A 17074-nucleotide genomic window follows, 5' to 3' on the forward strand; every position below is an offset into this window, starting at 1 on the left:
AAGCATGAATTTAGTTATCGGTATCGGTATAGGAGAGGATCAGTGCTTATTGGTCATTTTTTGCCTATTTTTTAAAAAAGTATATTTTTTTACTGTTTTACCCCTAAAATGATACAGATAACTGATACAGACCGATTAGGGATTGGGGATCGGTCTCAGCCGATACCAATACTTGAAACCATGAACCGAATGTTTGGATACCCATCGTTACCAATAAATAAATAAATAAAAAAACTCATCAATTACTAAGTGACACATCTTTAGATCAAATTTAAATAAAATATAGTGGATATAATTAGGTTTCGAATGGATCCCCTTAAATGGATACAACCATGAATAGAATACAAACTTTTGATTAGTTATTTATATTCTTAATTTCTTTTGGTAAATTATTATATCCTTGATGGAGACTAGAGAATGGAGTCATGAACCTGAAGAGACTGACACTGCTATATCATTGTTTGCATCGAGCAATGAAGAACTAAAGAAATTCAAGAAGATGAAGGGATGCATCCACTACCCCATTAAGGTTGATATGGAAGTGTCATATTTGAAAATTATATAGATGTCTTCGTGATTATTTCTTCTTTTATTTTATATTTTTTTGTTTAATTACTTGTATTATACCATGTTAATAAGAGTTTTTTTTTTTAAAATAAAAAAGGTATTAAACACTAAAGAAAGGGAAGAAAAAAACTATAAAAAAAGGCTAACAAGGATCTCAAACAAAGAGAAAAACAATATGAACACAAACATCAACCTTAGGACCATTGAAAGATTAAAAATTGGATCGTCCTAAATGGAACAACAATGAGCTCACACTATATTCTTCCAAAAGGGCCATAAGATTTTCTAATTGACTGAGTGAAGAAATGAAGAAAATAAAAGTCAAATCTAATATATGACTCTTTCTCCCACACCAATTAGTTTCATTAAGGCCCCGTTTGTTTTGAGGGGAGGATATGGTGGGAGAGTTGCTAAGGTGGGACCTATGTGTTAGTGGGGTGACCAAAGAGGTTGGAAAAGTTGTGGAAAAGTAATGAATACCTCGCATTCCCAATTCATCCAACCGTTTGATTACTGCGGTGGGAAAATTCTAGAGAGAGAGAGAGAGAGAGAGAGAGAGAGAGAGAGAGATATGGAGGGTTCTCATCTTCGCATCTCCATCAACAACGATGGCCACAAGACAGCGACAGAGGGCATGGGCCGAAGCAAGACAGTGATGGAGGACACCTATTTTTCAATTTCGTTTGAGTAAATTAAGAAAGAAAAATGGCATCGTTGTTGCTTCTCCAGGGTAGGACTGCTACTTTCTCAACTCTCCTGCAAGCCTTTTTCGATAGATGAGAAAGTCGATCAGGACATCGGAGTATCGGACTCCCATGCCACCTATTTTTCTTTCTGTTCTCACAATGGAATGAGAAGGCGAGACCTTCACACCATCCCCTGCCCTTGCATGTTACTGCATCTAATTTTTTATTTTTTTTAATGGTAATTTACAGTGCCACCCCTTAGAGAATGCCAATATTATAGGAATACCTCCTGCTTAATACCGATTTACGATTAGACACCATACCGTTAGTCTCTGTTAAGTAAGGAGGGTACTTCACTATCTTTAAGTGTAAAATTGTATTTAGAAAAAAAAAATATATATATATATTGATGTCAGCATTTGAGGAATATTTTATAACAAAAACTGATGATAGGAGGTCTAAACATAAATTGGTATTAAGCAGTGGATGTTCTTATAATACTGTCATTCTCTAAGGGGTGGCATTATAAATTATCCTTTTTTTTTTTTATTTCAAGCTTATTATGAGAAATGTTCTCTTGATAAGGCTGGATTTAATTTCAAGCATTCAAGTTGCAGTATGTTAATTTCTCACAACAATTAAACTTTTGTTAGGACATGATTATGGGTTTGTAGGGACGGTTGTAGATGGGTTTAGGGTTTTCTAAAAGGTGAGTTGCAGGCGATGATGATCCCTCCAAACAAAGGGGCCTCAGGGTTTTTTCTTTCTTTTTCTGTAAAGCTTCATTAAGGGTTTTTTTTTATTATTATTATTATAAAATAAGGAGAGTTTTTCGAGCAAAGAGGGTACTCTAACCTCTTACATTGACTTTTTAATGAATATTTCTCCTTGTTTAAAAAATTAATAAAATAATTGATCTGAGGAGACGCAATCACATTCAGACTCAATGAGCCTTTTTTTTTCTATAAAATATTATTTTAATTATTATTTTATAGTTGAATTCAATTAAATCAGATATTTATTTAGTCTGAAACTGAAGCGCCGCATCCAATATCAAGTACCTTCCCTAGAGATTCAAATATTTTTGAAAAAAAAAAACTGACTTTTCAAATACAAATTCTTCAAAATAAATAAAATAAAACATTTTGACTATCCATTTAAATCCCTTCTTTGTACATATAGGCACTAAGGTGCCTTGAGATGCTACTTCCATGTCTAGATTATAGGATTTCTTCTACCAATTTTTTTTTTCCTTAGAAGGCTATTAAACAAAGATTGCACATCTATTTATTCTGATCCCGAGTGAAACTCATGGCTTAATATATATGTTTCGAGTAAATCATAGTTTAATCATTATGACTATATTTGTAGTGCACATGATTTGAGGAATTAGATTAGATCGATCAGGATTATTTAGATTTAATATCAGTCCTGATTGATTTAGGAATCATTGATTTGACTTCATATATAATATCAGTCTTGATTGATTTTGATTTTTGTATGATACATCAACTAGTACGAATAAAAAAGATAAAATAGTTAAAAGAAAAGGCTATTTTAATTGAATCAAGATATTTTGATCTGATTCAAACCGATTTGGATTGGAATGAATAAGTATTCGCCTTGACCAATCCTAACTCCGATTCCATCGTCTCAAACCTATAGATGACTTAAGAGAAAAATAATAATCACCTTTGTCTTAGAAGAGAGAAATATTGAAAGAAAATAGTCAATATTCCCACAAGAAGACATCATCAAGTCAAAGTTGTCAGAGAAATAGAGCCTTGGCATTCCATGTAAGAATAGAAGAACTCCTCCCGAGTAAGGCGCCAGCTGTCACGCATTCTCCTCCTTCCCCGTGGTCATGTTTTTGTCACGTGGTGCCGGCTTTGCCAAGTATAGGGCCTCAAGTCAAATCCAATTCTCATTAGATTGATTTCGGACTAGCGTAAGACGGGCTTGTTAGAAATGATCACATCAAATCAATCTATTCTCATATTGAAAAACAAATTAAATAAATTGATAAAAAAAAATTATTAAGTATGAGGTGCGGAGTAGGTGATTTTATTATCTATTGATTTTAATTTTAGTGAGAATATTTTTTGTTGTAATGAGAATTTTTACGAATTAATTAATTTTTTATTTTAAATGGAAAAATTAATTTGTAGCAATACTTGCAACAATTCTTTGTTCATTATACTAAATTAGATGAACATTTAAATGATGAATTGATACAAGGATTTATTTTGTGATTTTAATATTAGTTATCTTCCCATTAATCAGTTATCTACTGAATTTAATATTAGTTATTTTCCTCTCTGTTCCGTTACAATATGAACTCATCAAATCAATATTTCTATTCCTTGTTTACTTGTTTAACATGGGGAATATGGTTTAAAGAGGTTTTACCAAATTTGTCCTCATGATAGGTTATGAATGTCAACAACCTAGGTGTAGCTTCACTAGCCCAAAATTGAGTCTCTTTGTGACTTAGGGGAGTAAGTTTGGCTCTAATGGCCAATCCCATCTTGGCGCGCCCTAAGCTCGAACAAGACTTGATTTAAGATTTATAACCCCTGAGAGTGGGTTAGGGTCGGGGGGGCCTATGCTAATGCCCAGCCCGGCCTATGCTAATGCCCAGCCCAACCTAGCCATGAGTTTAACCCCGATTTGTATAACATAATTTATGACTATCCTCTTATCTTTTTATTCAGAATAATGAAATTTGAGTCATTGATTTTTACCCAACTTATATATCCAAGTTTGAGTCATCTAACTTCATCAAATATAAAAATTCATAATTGCTTCCAATATTCGATATATTTTCCAATGTGACCCTGACCTTGACCCCAACCTTGACTGCAAAAAGAAGATCAATCAAGGTTAGCCCAAATCTGGCAAAAATCAAGGCAAATTAGGACCAATGAGGGTCAATTAGGGTTGGATTGGATTGGGATTTTAACAAACCTAGCCTATTTCACCCTTACACTCGATTGACTTGTTATAAGGGTTAGGTGTGGCTGAATGTAACAGGGAAAAAAATGTTATGAATTGTGGTTCAAGCCAAAAACAATCGACCTTGTTTTTTGCTATCAAGGTTAGCATGAGCCTAGTAGGGTTGGGCCTGGGTTTAGTTTTGGGAACCTAAGGTTGGATTGGGGTTTTAAGAAACCCATCCCAACTCGGCCCTATTTCACACAATACTCAGGATTGACTTGTTATACAAGTTAGGTGTGGTTGCATGTAATGGGGGTATACCCTTAGACTTAATATGTATATATATATATATATACATATATATATATATATATATATGTCATTCAAACCCGAATACAATTGACCTAAATCAATATTAACTCGATATTAAAAAATAAAAAGGTAATTTACAATGCCACACCCTAAAGAATACCATTATTAAAGAAACACCCCCTGTTTATACCAAATTGCATTCAGACCCCCTGCTCATTCTCTATTATATACCTCAAATGCTGACAAACTGTTTTTTTTTTTTTTTCCCTTCTTAAACACCATATTACCCTTCAAAATGTTGAAGTACCAATATTACCTTCACTTACAGACCCCCTAACCCCAAATTGTCTGAAATTATGACTCCATCACTTTTAGTACTCATTGCTCCAAACTAGCAGCGATCGAGCAACTATTAACCCGCTACGTGCGACTACAAACCGACGGCGAGTGGCAACCGGAGGACAACTCCAAACTCTAACCAAACCCTAACCCCTTCTTCTTCGTTGCGGAAACCTAATCCCTTCTTTTTGCAAGTATGAAAGGGGTTTCCGTGGAGTGAAGACGATTTCTTCCAGTCGAACTCCAAACTCTATTCTGCAACTTCCAATCCGAGATTACTAAGGTCTCGCCCTTCATTTTTTTTCACTTGGAACTCATGAATTCCTTGTCACTTCGCATTAGCTTCGGCTTCTTGGAAGAAGATAGATTAATCGAGATTAATCTAGTTGTGTTGCTCATTATCTCTGTTTTATTTTTTACAATGTAGGTACTTGGTTGTGGGTCAAGCTTGTTGCCACCTTGGGTGATGGAAGACGCAATGGTGCTTCTTCAAATAGGAAAACGTCTAGCTTCAGTAGTGTTCAGGAAGGAAAGCGTGTGCTAGTCTGACGATAGCTTCTCGTTCGCCAATGTTGCTGCCAACAGCGATTTCAGCTACGACAAATGAAGCCACCACCGACGGATGTGTCACACAACTCCTCAGTCACATCAAGCTCCTCCTCCGCTATTGCACAGTGGCAGTTGCAGCCTTAGATGCAGGTCTCTACTTGGAAGCCGTTAGGCACTTCTCCAAGATAGTTGATAATCGCCGAGGAACCCCAGAGGGCTTCCTTGCGGAGTGCTACCTGCACATAGCTTCTGCCTACAGAGCTGGCGGCTGAATTGTAGAGGCCATTTCCGATTGCAATCGGACCCTTGCACTTGAACCAACTTGTATCCCAGCTCTGACCACACGGGCCAGCCTCCTGGAGACCATAAGATGCTTTTTCGATTGCTTGCGTGATCTCGAACACTTGAAGCTCCTCGACGATTCCATCTTGAGGGATAGGAAGCTCCCGGGCCCTATTTGGAAGAGGCACAATGTCCAATACCACGATGTCCTAGGCAATTTAAAGGCCTTGACATCGAAAATGCAGGAATTGAGGTAGAGACTGGCCTCTGGGGAGATAGGCAATGTGGATTAAACAGGGGGTTTCTTAAAAGGGTTAAAATATCATTTCATAACCTCACTTAATAGGGTTTCTTAAAAAGATTAAAATGTCATTTTATAACCTCACTTAATAGAGCCTGACGACAGAGGTTTAAACGTAATTTGGTATTAAACAGGGGGTGTCTCTCTAATAGTGGCATTCTCTAGGGGGGGACGTTATAAATTACCTAAAATCAAAATAAATTAGTCCGAACTTCAAAATCGATTGAAAATCAAAATTTCTTTAAATGGTTTGTATTTTGGTCTCAATCCTAGACTGAATGACCATTTTAACACCCTTAGCCAAGCTCCACACATCATCCAAACACAGTGTATACCCAGTACAAGTAGGGGTGTAAGTTTGGCCTTGAGGGTCTAGACCCGCCCTGATCCTGAACAAGTATTGACCCAAAAATTTTGGCCCTAACGGCAGGCCCGACCCTGAAATTTCTAATCCTGAGTCAAGGTCAAGGCGGGTAAGGGTTGATGTCTTTGGCCTACCCAGCCCGCCCTGAACCCGACCCTGATTTTTTCCCATGATGTTGACCCTAGTTGTGACCCTAATGTTAACCCTGAATTTAACCTAATTTTATATATTGTTTCACTTATTAGAAAGATATCTTAATTTATCATGACAAATAATTGAAATTTTTTGGATTATTTGATTTTTTAGGATGATCTTCTCTTTGTTTAAATAATAGTTGAAATTATTTGTATTGTTTGAATAGTTGTTTTAGGATGTTCTCCTCATGGCAAGTGTAATTTGTAACTTTGTATTTTTTATCTCCTATTTATTATGAATATTTTTTATTTTTAAGTTATTTTTTATATTTTACAGGGTCAGGGTCAAAGTCATGGTATACCAAGCCCTTGATGGCAAACCAAAGTCAAGGTCAAGGTCAGGGTCAGAGTCTTCTCGGCCTAGCCCTGAAAAATCAAGGCCAATCAGGATGGGTAAGGATTGGGCTGAACCATGAAAAGTAGGACCAAGATTGAAGTTTTGTGGCCCTAAGTTAATATCAGGGCGCAATTCGGGCCCAATTAAGAAGACTCAGGTTGAGTTAGGTTTTTAAGAAATCCAGCCCAACCCGGCCCTATTGCACCCTTAGGTACAAGATATGATGGCAAAGTCTTGTAATGCTAAAACACGCCAGCGGATGAGAATGTTCATTGTTTGTCGTCTAGCTGATTAAGCTGAACGTGCGGTAGGCTAGGCAGTCACGCCGTCATTCTCTGTGACGTGTGCTCGTCAAAGACGCGGAACAAATAAGCCAAAAAATAAAAACTGGGTTTCACGAGGCCGACGATTGCCGTTACCGTTAGTTTCCGTATCCAAATTCCGTTTCATTCCCATGGCCTTCCCTTTCTCCTCCATTTATAATCGAAGAACGGCAGAGTTTCTTTCCTTCTTCAGAATATGCTTCAAACTTGAGCTGCAACTACTCAGACGAGCGAAGAAATACCAGACGAAAAGCTACAAGTGAGTGACTGGAGGAAATTAACTCAGGTGCGGATTCGATTTGTTTCTTAAAGCAACGAGTGTCTGAATCGAATTGAGTATTCGATTCTTTCTTTAAATTAATTCATATCTTTCTTTTCTCTTTGAAATTCTACAATCTGGTTGTGCATCATTGCCACTTCAATTCATTGATTTGATTGGGAGTTAAATTTGATGGTTGTCTCATCAGTAGATGCTTTCATGGTGAGATGGGTTGTTGTTATGTGCTCCGGCTCTGTTTTTCTTTTCTTTTTTTTATCAGTTTCAGGGTTTCGCTTCCTGTGATTTCAATTTAGGATTAAATGCGGAGGGGGGAGGTGGTGGTCGTGGGGAGTTTCTGAGTAGCAATGCTTCCAAAGTTAGGGGTTACAAATTTGGAGGAGGCAGAAGAATTTGTGGAGTTGGATTACTGCATTTGTGGAGTTTGTAGTAAGATAAGATCTTTGAGTTGTGTAGTTTCTTGTGACTTTCTGTTTAAGAATGAAATTTGTTGGTACTTTTTACTTTTAAATTGATTTCTGGAAGTTTTTTTTTTCTCTGTGGGTGGTTTCTTCTGTCAAGTATGAAGCAGAGAGGCATAGGAGATTCATACATCAAGATGGGAAATAGAGTATTCTCTTTTTCTGCATCTTTGTTTTTTTCGAGGAGGTGTGGGGAGGGAGGGAAAAATGAAGTTGGGTGGTTCTGCTAGTTGCAATAATCTAATTGTCTCTACAAACTCGGAGAGTTTATTCTCCTTTATTCTTTAATTAGAAATTAGTGGCTGGTTCCCATACATCAAGGGGCGCGCTTGGTCCAACAGTAATGCACGAATGTTACAACCTGGTGGTTAAGCAGTTGAAACAGCCTCTCGACATTCTCAGGGTAAGGCTGCATAATTCTCGCCCCGGACCTCGAACATTCGTGAGCATCGTGCACCGGGTACACCCTTTATTTTCGTTCCTTCTCTAATTAGAAAACTGTGGCTGGTTCCTATACTGTGCTTTCATGTAAGCACTAAGTATCATTAATTAATGCTTGGAAATCATTAAAATCCTTCTCTATGTAGAAAGTTGTGGCTGTCTTTTGTATATTTTTTCAGTTTTAATCTCTTGCTATCATCAAGAATGGTTTGGAAATCATCATTAACCTTGTTCTAAATTAAAGGGAGGAAATGATGTTCCTAAATGAGGGGTATTAGATGATGGTGCTTACGACGATATTATGTTTAAAATAACACGAAGTAAAAGCATTGTTTGGTATCTGTCTAGACTTCGAAATGAATATTACTTTTAGGCTGCGTACGGTATTCATTCTAGGTTGATAATGCATTCTGAGATGCTATAAACAACTATGTTTAGCATCTCAGAAAGCATTATCGACGTTGAATGCATACCAAATGTAGCCTCAGTAAACAGATATTTTCTTTTCTTACTTTTGAGTAAGCATGCTCACCTTCACTACATGCAAAAGGCAATCACATTATAGCAGGCTGTCTAGAATTATTCAAATTGCATTTTTCTTAGTCATCTTTTCTCTTCCAAAAGTTCTTAATTTCTTACTATGCTTTAAAGATTTGCTTGTCACCATATTTTCTGGCCCTGGAAGTTCAATATGTTCACATCATCCCTGTATTTCGAATGATATTGTACGTCTTGAAGATGCCGAGTCTAATACTTAATGTTGTGGCTTAGCAAGCTTTCAAAGGTGCAGCAGCGGGTAGAAATCGTCTGAAATTCTCATCTTACACGTGTCAGCCATTTAGGGTGGAATTGTATAGAATTGTACGAGATGAGAATTTCAGACGATTTCTACCCGTGCAGCAGCAAATAAGGTTCCTCTTGGTTGTGGGGTTTCTTATTCCTGATAGTGAGAGAAAATTAATGCTATTTAGTGTGGTGCATAACTCAACTTGCCCTTAGCATACTTTTTCTCAGTAGCATAAAGAAATGAAATCCAAATTATGTAGTGGATACACATTATGAATGGTCAGGGAAGCCTCAGCCAAGGTTTAATACTCAGTTTCTTGTTTGCGACTCTGCCAGGCAAAAGCACCTATTATGAGTTGGTTCATATAATGCCTGCTGCACAGAAAAATTATACTAGATTTGGTTTTTGTGTGAGTGTTCTTTACATTTCCTTGATGAGCTTGGAAACTTCGGCAATTGGGGGTATTTTAGTTGCTTGCATTTAATGCATGCCAGAATGATGGATAACTATCAAGTTATATGTGTAAATAAATAGGTTGTTTAAGTTACATCCCTGCTCCATTGCAAACTTTAAGAATCACATCTTATGAACTCTCCTGTATTCCCATTGCAGTTTGAGCTTTTATCTGAGATGAAGGTTGGTCTGAGTCCCACTCTTCTCTAGATCATAAAGTTGGTCTTGATTCTTTAGTTAATACAGGCCTTATTAGATCCAACTTTAAACCCTTCATCATACTGAGAATTATTACCAAAAACTATCAACAGATGCAAGCCTCATAGCATGGATTCGCACCAACATTTCAGATATGGCGTTACGGGTGTGGACATATCATACAAGTATTCTCACATCACTTCTGCAATCCCTGAATGGACAGTTGGACCTCTGAAATTCAATTCAGAGAGCTTGCCTAACTCGCCTCTTTCCACTCATTTTGAATGTGATACTTTTACTTCACTGAGCAACAGCCAGGAGCAGTATAACTCCACAGAGAATCTCGCAGCTGTCAGTCCCTTGTGTAATTCTTCACTTGAAGCCAATAGTTCTTTCCGCTGGACAAGCCACTCGCCTGTCAGTCTTCAAGACCATCTAGAGCCCTGTTCTGGTGGGAGTTTGCTCTCGCAGAATGCAAATTGTGGTCAAAGCATTAAACACTTCCTACAGGAACTAGAGAGTACTCTGATGGGTCCTGATGGTGATGAAGATGAAACGACAACATCAAATACTGCTACCGAGGGAATTAATGAGCCACAGATCTCATGTCAAGCATCAAGGTCCTGGAGCCAGGAACCTTGCCATGATTCAAATGTCATCCAACCTCAACAAAGTTTTGGTCCTGATGTTGATGAAGATGAAACAACAACATCAAATACTGCTACCGAGGGAATTAATGAGCCACAGATCTCATGTCAAGCATCAAGGTCCTGGAGCCAGGAACCTTGCCATGATTCAAATGTCATCCAACCTCAACAAAGTTTTGTTCCAATTAACCGTACGTCTAGCAATGGAGTTCATGCTGAGAAGCGTCATAGAGCGATTGAAGTTTCCTCTCAGGAGGTCAGACATAGTGATCTGAAACAACTGCTGATTGAGTGTGCAAAGGCTCTTTCTGAAAACAGGACAGATGATTTCAAAAAGTTGGTCCACGAGGCTAGAAGTGCTGTCTCTGTTACTGGAGAACCAATCCAGCGTCTAGGTGCTTATATGGTAGAAGGGCTGGTCGCTAGGAAGGAGGCCTCAGGCACTAACATCTACCGTGCTCTTCAGTGTCGAGAACCAGAAAGCCAGGAGTTGCTCTCTTATATGCAGATCCTATATGAAATTTGCCCATACTTTAAATTTGGTTACATGGCAGCCAATGGAGCAATAGCTGAAGCATTCAAAAACGAGGACCGGATACACATTATAGATTTTCAGATTGCTCAGGGAAGCCAGTGGGTGACCCTGATACAAGCACTTGCAGCAAGGCCAAGTGGTCCTCCTCATGTTCGGATCACTGGAATTGATGATCCAGTCTCTCAGTATGCCCGTGGTGACAGTTTAGAGGTTGTTGGCAGGAGGCTAGCTGCAATATCTGAGAAGTTCAATATCCCTGTTGAGTTCCATGCTGTGCCAGTGTTTGCGTCGGAGGTCAAACCGGAGATGCTCAAGGTGAGGCCTGGTGAGGCTCTGGCTGTGAACTTTACTCTGCAGCTCCACCACACACCAGATGAGAGTGTTGATGTGAACAATCCGAGAGATGGACTGCTGCGGATGGTGAGGTCACTGTCGCCCAAGGTTGTCACACTGGTTGAGCAGGAGTCGAATACAAACACAACACCCTTCTTCATGAGGTTCATGGAGACCTTGGATTACTACTCAGCAATGTTCGAGTCAATCGATGTTACACTGCCAAGGGACAGCAGAGAACGAATTAATGTGGAGCAGCACTGCTTGGCCAGGGACATAGTGAACGTAATTGCCTGCGAGGGGAAGGAGAGAGTAGAGAGGCATGAGCTGCTGGGGAAATGGAAATCCAGATTGACAATGGCAGGGTTTCTTCCATATCCACTGAGCTCTTATGTGAACTCTGTGATACGCAGTCTATTGAGGTGTTACTCGGAGCATTATACGCTAGTGGAGAAGGATGGGGTCATGCTGTTGGGTTGGAAACATAGGCACTTGATTTCAGCTTCTGCTTGGCATTAGAGGAATGGTAGATAAAGACCTAAAGATGTAGCTGCCAAATAATGTGTACACCTTTCGCCCAGTCCCTTCATCTCTCTCTCTCTCTCTCTCTCTCTTAGAGTTCAGATGTAAGGTGTTTGAGATGAATGCAGTGTTTTCCTTCATATGTGGCATCCATTTGTATATGTAATTTTGACTTGCATCAATCTCCATAGATATCTTCCCCTTCCTTTTTATGTTTTTGGTAAATAGTTTCCCTTCCTTTTACTGAAACGACGCCCAAGGTACATTAGCCACCGGGCACATGGGTCTTATGCCCACTCGAAGTAAAGTGAAGTATTTTTTGGGAAAGTTCTGCAATTTATCATGAATAATTATGTTCCTATTGCAACCATGGTAGTGTATCCGTATTGGAATGCCGGTATTGCGTGATCCATATTGGTTTGGTAAGTGTTCAATCTCAATACTTGGTTGATACTGTATCGATTGAACGGTATGGATCAGGGGTAAAGAAGTAAAAAAAAAAAAAAAAATCATTTTTTAAAATAAATCAGGTGTATTTTTATCCGATTTGGATGGTTCGATATCAATTTATTTTGATATCGTAACGGTTTTAGGGATGACAAATACCCTTTCTGATGCCTGTTATAAAATCATGATTGCAACAACATATTAGCCATGGTAACTAAAGTTTCGTTCATTTTACCAAAAAAAAAAAAGGTTTCGTTCACTCTTTCTTTCAAAATATGGTTGAAATTTTCAACTATATTGTAAAATTGAGTTGTCATATCTAATATTTTTTGGAATTAATTATGTAATTACTATTCAGATCCATGTGGTTGTGGGGTCAGTATGGGCCTGCGGGATTAGTCAGGCCGAAGGCTTGGATACCCATCGTTAGCAAAAAAAAAGAAAAAAAAAATGTAATTACTCTTCTTTATTATTACAAAACTTGTCATTTATTAACAATATTTTCATTTTACTTCATTTTAGGGATCGATCAGTTCCGATCGTTTAAAGACCTGTCCGGTTTGCATCGATTATTAAACGTGTAGGGCTTAGACCCAACCAGTTTATAAACATGTAGTAAACGGTGCAAGGGGTAAGTGCTAACTGCCGCCCGACCAGCCTGGCCCATTTACGAGCCTCACTTGGTCTGACAAGTTTAGCCCAACCATTTATATGCATATTTTGATTTATTTTGGATAGAATAGAGAATATATTGATATTTTTATCAATTATTGAATATAATTAAGTGTAATATATCTTCTAAATTGTTGATGATTTAATAAAATATATTAAAGTATCTTAAATCTAAGATAAGAAAATATCGTTTAAGGCCCATTTGAGGTTTTATTAGTATATTGCCCTGTTTAAGACCCGATTAGCTCGATTAGAAGAAGACCGGTTAAAGTTTGGAATCAGACCGAGCCCGACCGAGACTAACTCATTCCTCAAATAGGTAAGTTATGGTTCAAAGGTATAGACCTGCCAAACCCAATTACATCCAACCGAGACCGGCCCACCCGAAGGATTGACACCCCTAATTTCATTATCAACGAAACGGAGCCCAACCTAGTTTTGATTTTTGAGGTGAGTGATAAGAACTACAATTTGGGCATGTTGTTGAAAAAGAGAACTGTAATTTAGCTTAAGGGTTCCAAAAAGAAACCCAATGGTTACCTACAAGGCCCATAACCCCAATGTAGCCAAGTTAGGGCAGTAGGCATTCAACAGCGTCAGGGGTTATGTGCTTGTGTAGGGTTGCAGGACAACAATACTGAGTGACTATACATGAGAGGGAACAATTTTTGCAGACTATATGTTGAGTGCCAGAGATATCAAGAGGTGAACTGAAAGTGAACCTATTGAGGAAAAGGCTTTTATAGTCCATTGATTCACCCTTTTCTCATTAGCCATTATTGATCCACATTGTAATAATAATTTAGCAGTTAGAGACCACCATTAAGGGCCCGTTTGATTTTGTTTCTTGAAACAGTTTCTTTATTTTTCTGTGCTCAGAAATGAAAAAACACTCAAAAAACCGTTTGATTTCTCTGTTTCGTTTCACTTATTTTTGGAAATAGAAATAAAAATTTATGCTTATTTCTGTGTCTAGAAACAGGAATGGAGAAACAAGTTAGACTTGTATTTCTGTTTCTAGAAACAAGTGGGAGCAATAAAATTTATGAAAAACCCGCTACTTCACTCGACCTACCCAAACCCCCAACCCATTGTTGAAACTTCTTGCTATCCAAATGCGGCGATTCCAACCTGGTTGTGCGAAACTCACAATTTCGGATCACCTTCATCCTTCTGAAGCTTATCTTCATGAATCATACATGCAACTCTAACGTCATGCCTTCACTCGTGAGTTGCATTCTTACAACATCGTGCCTTCACTCATGTCTTGAACTCGACTACACTGTTGAATACATTTCAGGAAACAGAAAAATCAAATACCTTTTTGCATTTCAAAAATCGTTTATTAGCATAGAAATGGAAAAAACCTTTTCTGCTATTTCTAGACACAGAAACAGGAGAAACAAAATCAAACGGGCCCTAACTATTGAGTATACAAACTCCTAGCGAGAAGTGGTCCATTGCATATTGCTTTCGCTTCTATAGCTAAAGTTTGTTAGGGATATGTTTACCTACACGCTTATGGTTGGTTTTGATGATAACAAATATATGAAGGTATTTTACAGTTTGCCTTCAAATATTGTTTTCTAGACTTCAAGCTAAACAACTAAATTGACAAATGGAATGAAGATTGAAGTCATCAAATGAAGAGAATTAATAAGTTGGTACCAAGACTTGAAGAAGGTATCAGGACGTATTAGACACCAAAGTATCAAGTCTTGAAGTGCATTGAAATACATTGAAGACATCAAGCATGCAAAGTCAACGTAAAGACTCTTGCAAAGCAACTACAAGGAGAATAGAAGACTTTAAATGTAGATCAATGTAATGGTGCACACACCATACATAAGTACTGAACTACATGATCATTCATATACATTTGCATAAGTACATTATCATTAACCTAAAATGTCCCTAGGTGATGCCCTAAGATTGAGAAATAGGACCCAAATATGTTTGGATACATGTTGGTTATAACATCTCATGACAATTACTATGACTTCAATAAAGTTCATGTTGAAGGGCATTTTAGTCATTCCATATGACAACATATGAAAATTATTTCTCCTACAAAGTTATAGAGTGTTGAATTATAAATCCAATTTAAATTGAATCATCTCAATCGGAGTTCAAACAAAGAAGTTATGACTTTTGGTACAATTTGTCCGAATAGGCCAAGAAACCAGTGGCCTACTAGGAACTACTGGTAGAAACCGCTTAGTACCAGTTCTTGTCATGCCTTAAGTGGATAGAAGCCAATCGGTAACTCTCGAACTGTACCGGTAACTAGTGGAACCCTCTCGGTAAGTTATCCATCTAACCGGATGTCCATCGGATGATTTGAAAAGCCTCCAATGGCTACTTTGACTTCTCTAATGACTATATTTTCCCAATGGTAACATCTACCGGAAGTTGCTGTTACATATCCGTATTTGATAGTAGAGAAAAATATGACCGTTATGTGTACGTTTCAGCCCTATGTTGAGAACATTACTTATGCCCATAAAAGCCACACCCCTCATCTTTGGATTTACAATAAACACTGCAATAAACATCATCTATGGGGCTTTTAATATTCAAGTCAAGTGAAGAAAAAGAGATCAAGAGTATTCAATTCAAAGTCATTCAAGTGATCTTAAGCATTGCACTTCACCTTCTCTTCAAGTGTTCATTATCAAGAGAATTGATCAAGAAGTTCTTCAAGGTGAATTCATTCTTATAGTTGCATATCATTAATGCACAACACGAGGTAACATCTCACCATCCTTTATTATTATTGAAAGTTGTATTAGCTCAAGAGTTGGTTTAACTCTAGGATTAGGCATCTTTGTTTACACAAGTGTTATACTATACTTAGGCTTGCGTAAGAACCTTCTCATCTTTAAGGACCCTCCCATCCTTGAGATTTTAAGGATCTTCTCATCCTGTAAAGAGATTGTACAGATCCTCATATCCTTATAAGATTTTATAAAGGCAATTCATTCCCACCTACTATACTGAAAGGGAAAAACTAGTAGATACATCTCAAGGTGATCTTGTGATGAGTGAAGTAGACTCGGTGTATTTTTGTGATTGTATTTATTCTCTATTCTGAATTTATTTACAATTATGCAAGTAAGGCTTAAAATGGCGAAAAACTATTAATCCACTAATAATAATCTATTACCCTTATAGGCTATATTTCAAAGTCGAAAAACCAATGCTACACTTGCTCTTAAAAGCAATAAATCAACCAATAGAGTCATGTAAAATCACACCACATCCTCATGAGTCTTTGTTGTTTTTTTTTTTATATCAAGCACCACTCATAATAAGAAATGTATACTCAAATGATAATAATGGTAGAATAGACGAAAGGAAAGTAGGGGGCAAGATAGTGAGGTACTCCACATAGGGAAGAATCTGACGGCACTTAGCTGCAAAACATGTTAAAGTTCTTCATAGTGCTACTAAATTTCAGGCTAGTATGACCAAAAAAAAAAAAAAAAAAAAAAAAAAAAAAAGAAGAAGAGAAACAAGAAACAAGAAACAAGAAACAAAAAAACAAAAACAAAAAAAATAAAAATAAAAAATAAAAACAAAAACAAAACAAAACGAAAGCTAGAATCATAACTAAGGGCCCGTTTGATAACGTAACCAGAAACATGTTTCTGTGTTTTCTTGTTCTCAGAAACACAGAAACGGCATATATACCGTTTGGTAAAAGTGTTCCGTTCCACTTGTTTCTTGGAACATAAATTGAAATTTATAACAATTTATGCTTCAAGAAACATGAATGACGAAACAAGTTTTACTTGTTTCGCTCGTTTCTCGAAACAAAAATGGGGCACAAAAAATCGATATTGAAGACAGAGTTTGGCATCACTACCATCACCACCGTCTCTGACTAGCTCCGTCTACAGAGTTCCTCTCCATCTTGTCAGTCGTCGTCGATTTGGGTTTCTTCCCGCAGATTCCGATGAGGCACTGTCATCTTCCTCGTCGACTCCGCTGTTGTGTCTGATAAGATTGGAGCAATTGGCTCTAGCAGTCTTGGATTGTGATCCATGACTATCGAATTCACCATCCCGTAAGAATTATCCATGGAGGCTGAGCTCTGGCTGGGCAGAG

The 17074-nt window shown here is 37.7% G+C and overlaps 1 protein-coding gene across 6 annotated transcripts; it reads left to right on the forward strand.

Annotated features, from left to right (window-relative positions):
* Positions 1-7360: 7360 nt before the first annotated feature.
* LOC122066649 (chitin-inducible gibberellin-responsive protein 1-like) lies at positions 7361-12027 on the forward strand. Of its 6 annotated transcripts, XM_042630483.1 has the most exons (4): positions 7391-7477; positions 9770-9793; positions 9922-10358; positions 10506-12027. In XM_042630483.1, exons 3-4 carry the CDS (start codon positions 9938-9940, stop codon positions 11840-11842), a joined length of 1758 nt encoding a protein of 585 aa, XP_042486417.1. In that variant the 5' UTR covers positions 7391-7477; positions 9770-9793; positions 9922-9937; the 3' UTR covers positions 11843-12027. The 6 variants fall into 6 exon arrangements, with proteins under 6 accessions (XP_042486412.1, XP_042486413.1, XP_042486417.1 ...); XM_042630478.1 differs by lacking the exon at positions 9770-9793 and having other exon boundaries at positions 7361-7477; XM_042630479.1 differs by having other exon boundaries at positions 7376-7477; positions 9770-10358.
* Positions 12028-17074: the final 5047 nt, after the last annotated feature.

This window comes from Macadamia integrifolia, unplaced genomic scaffold (genome assembly GCF_013358625.1).
Source record: "Macadamia integrifolia cultivar HAES 741 unplaced genomic scaffold, SCU_Mint_v3 scaffold2512, whole genome shotgun sequence".
Classification (NCBI taxonomy): Eukaryota; Viridiplantae; Streptophyta; class Magnoliopsida; order Proteales; family Proteaceae; genus Macadamia; species Macadamia integrifolia.

Excerpts from the sequence above, each read along its gene's own strand:
- LOC122066649 (XM_042630478.1), top strand. The coding sequence starts at position 9,938 with ATGGATTCGCACCAACATTTCAGATATGGCGTTACGGGTGTGGACATA. Across the intron at positions 10,359-10,505 it reads GGGTCCTGATGGTGATGAAG|ATGAAACAACAACATCAAAT; the intron begins ATGAAACGACAA and ends ATGTTGATGAAG.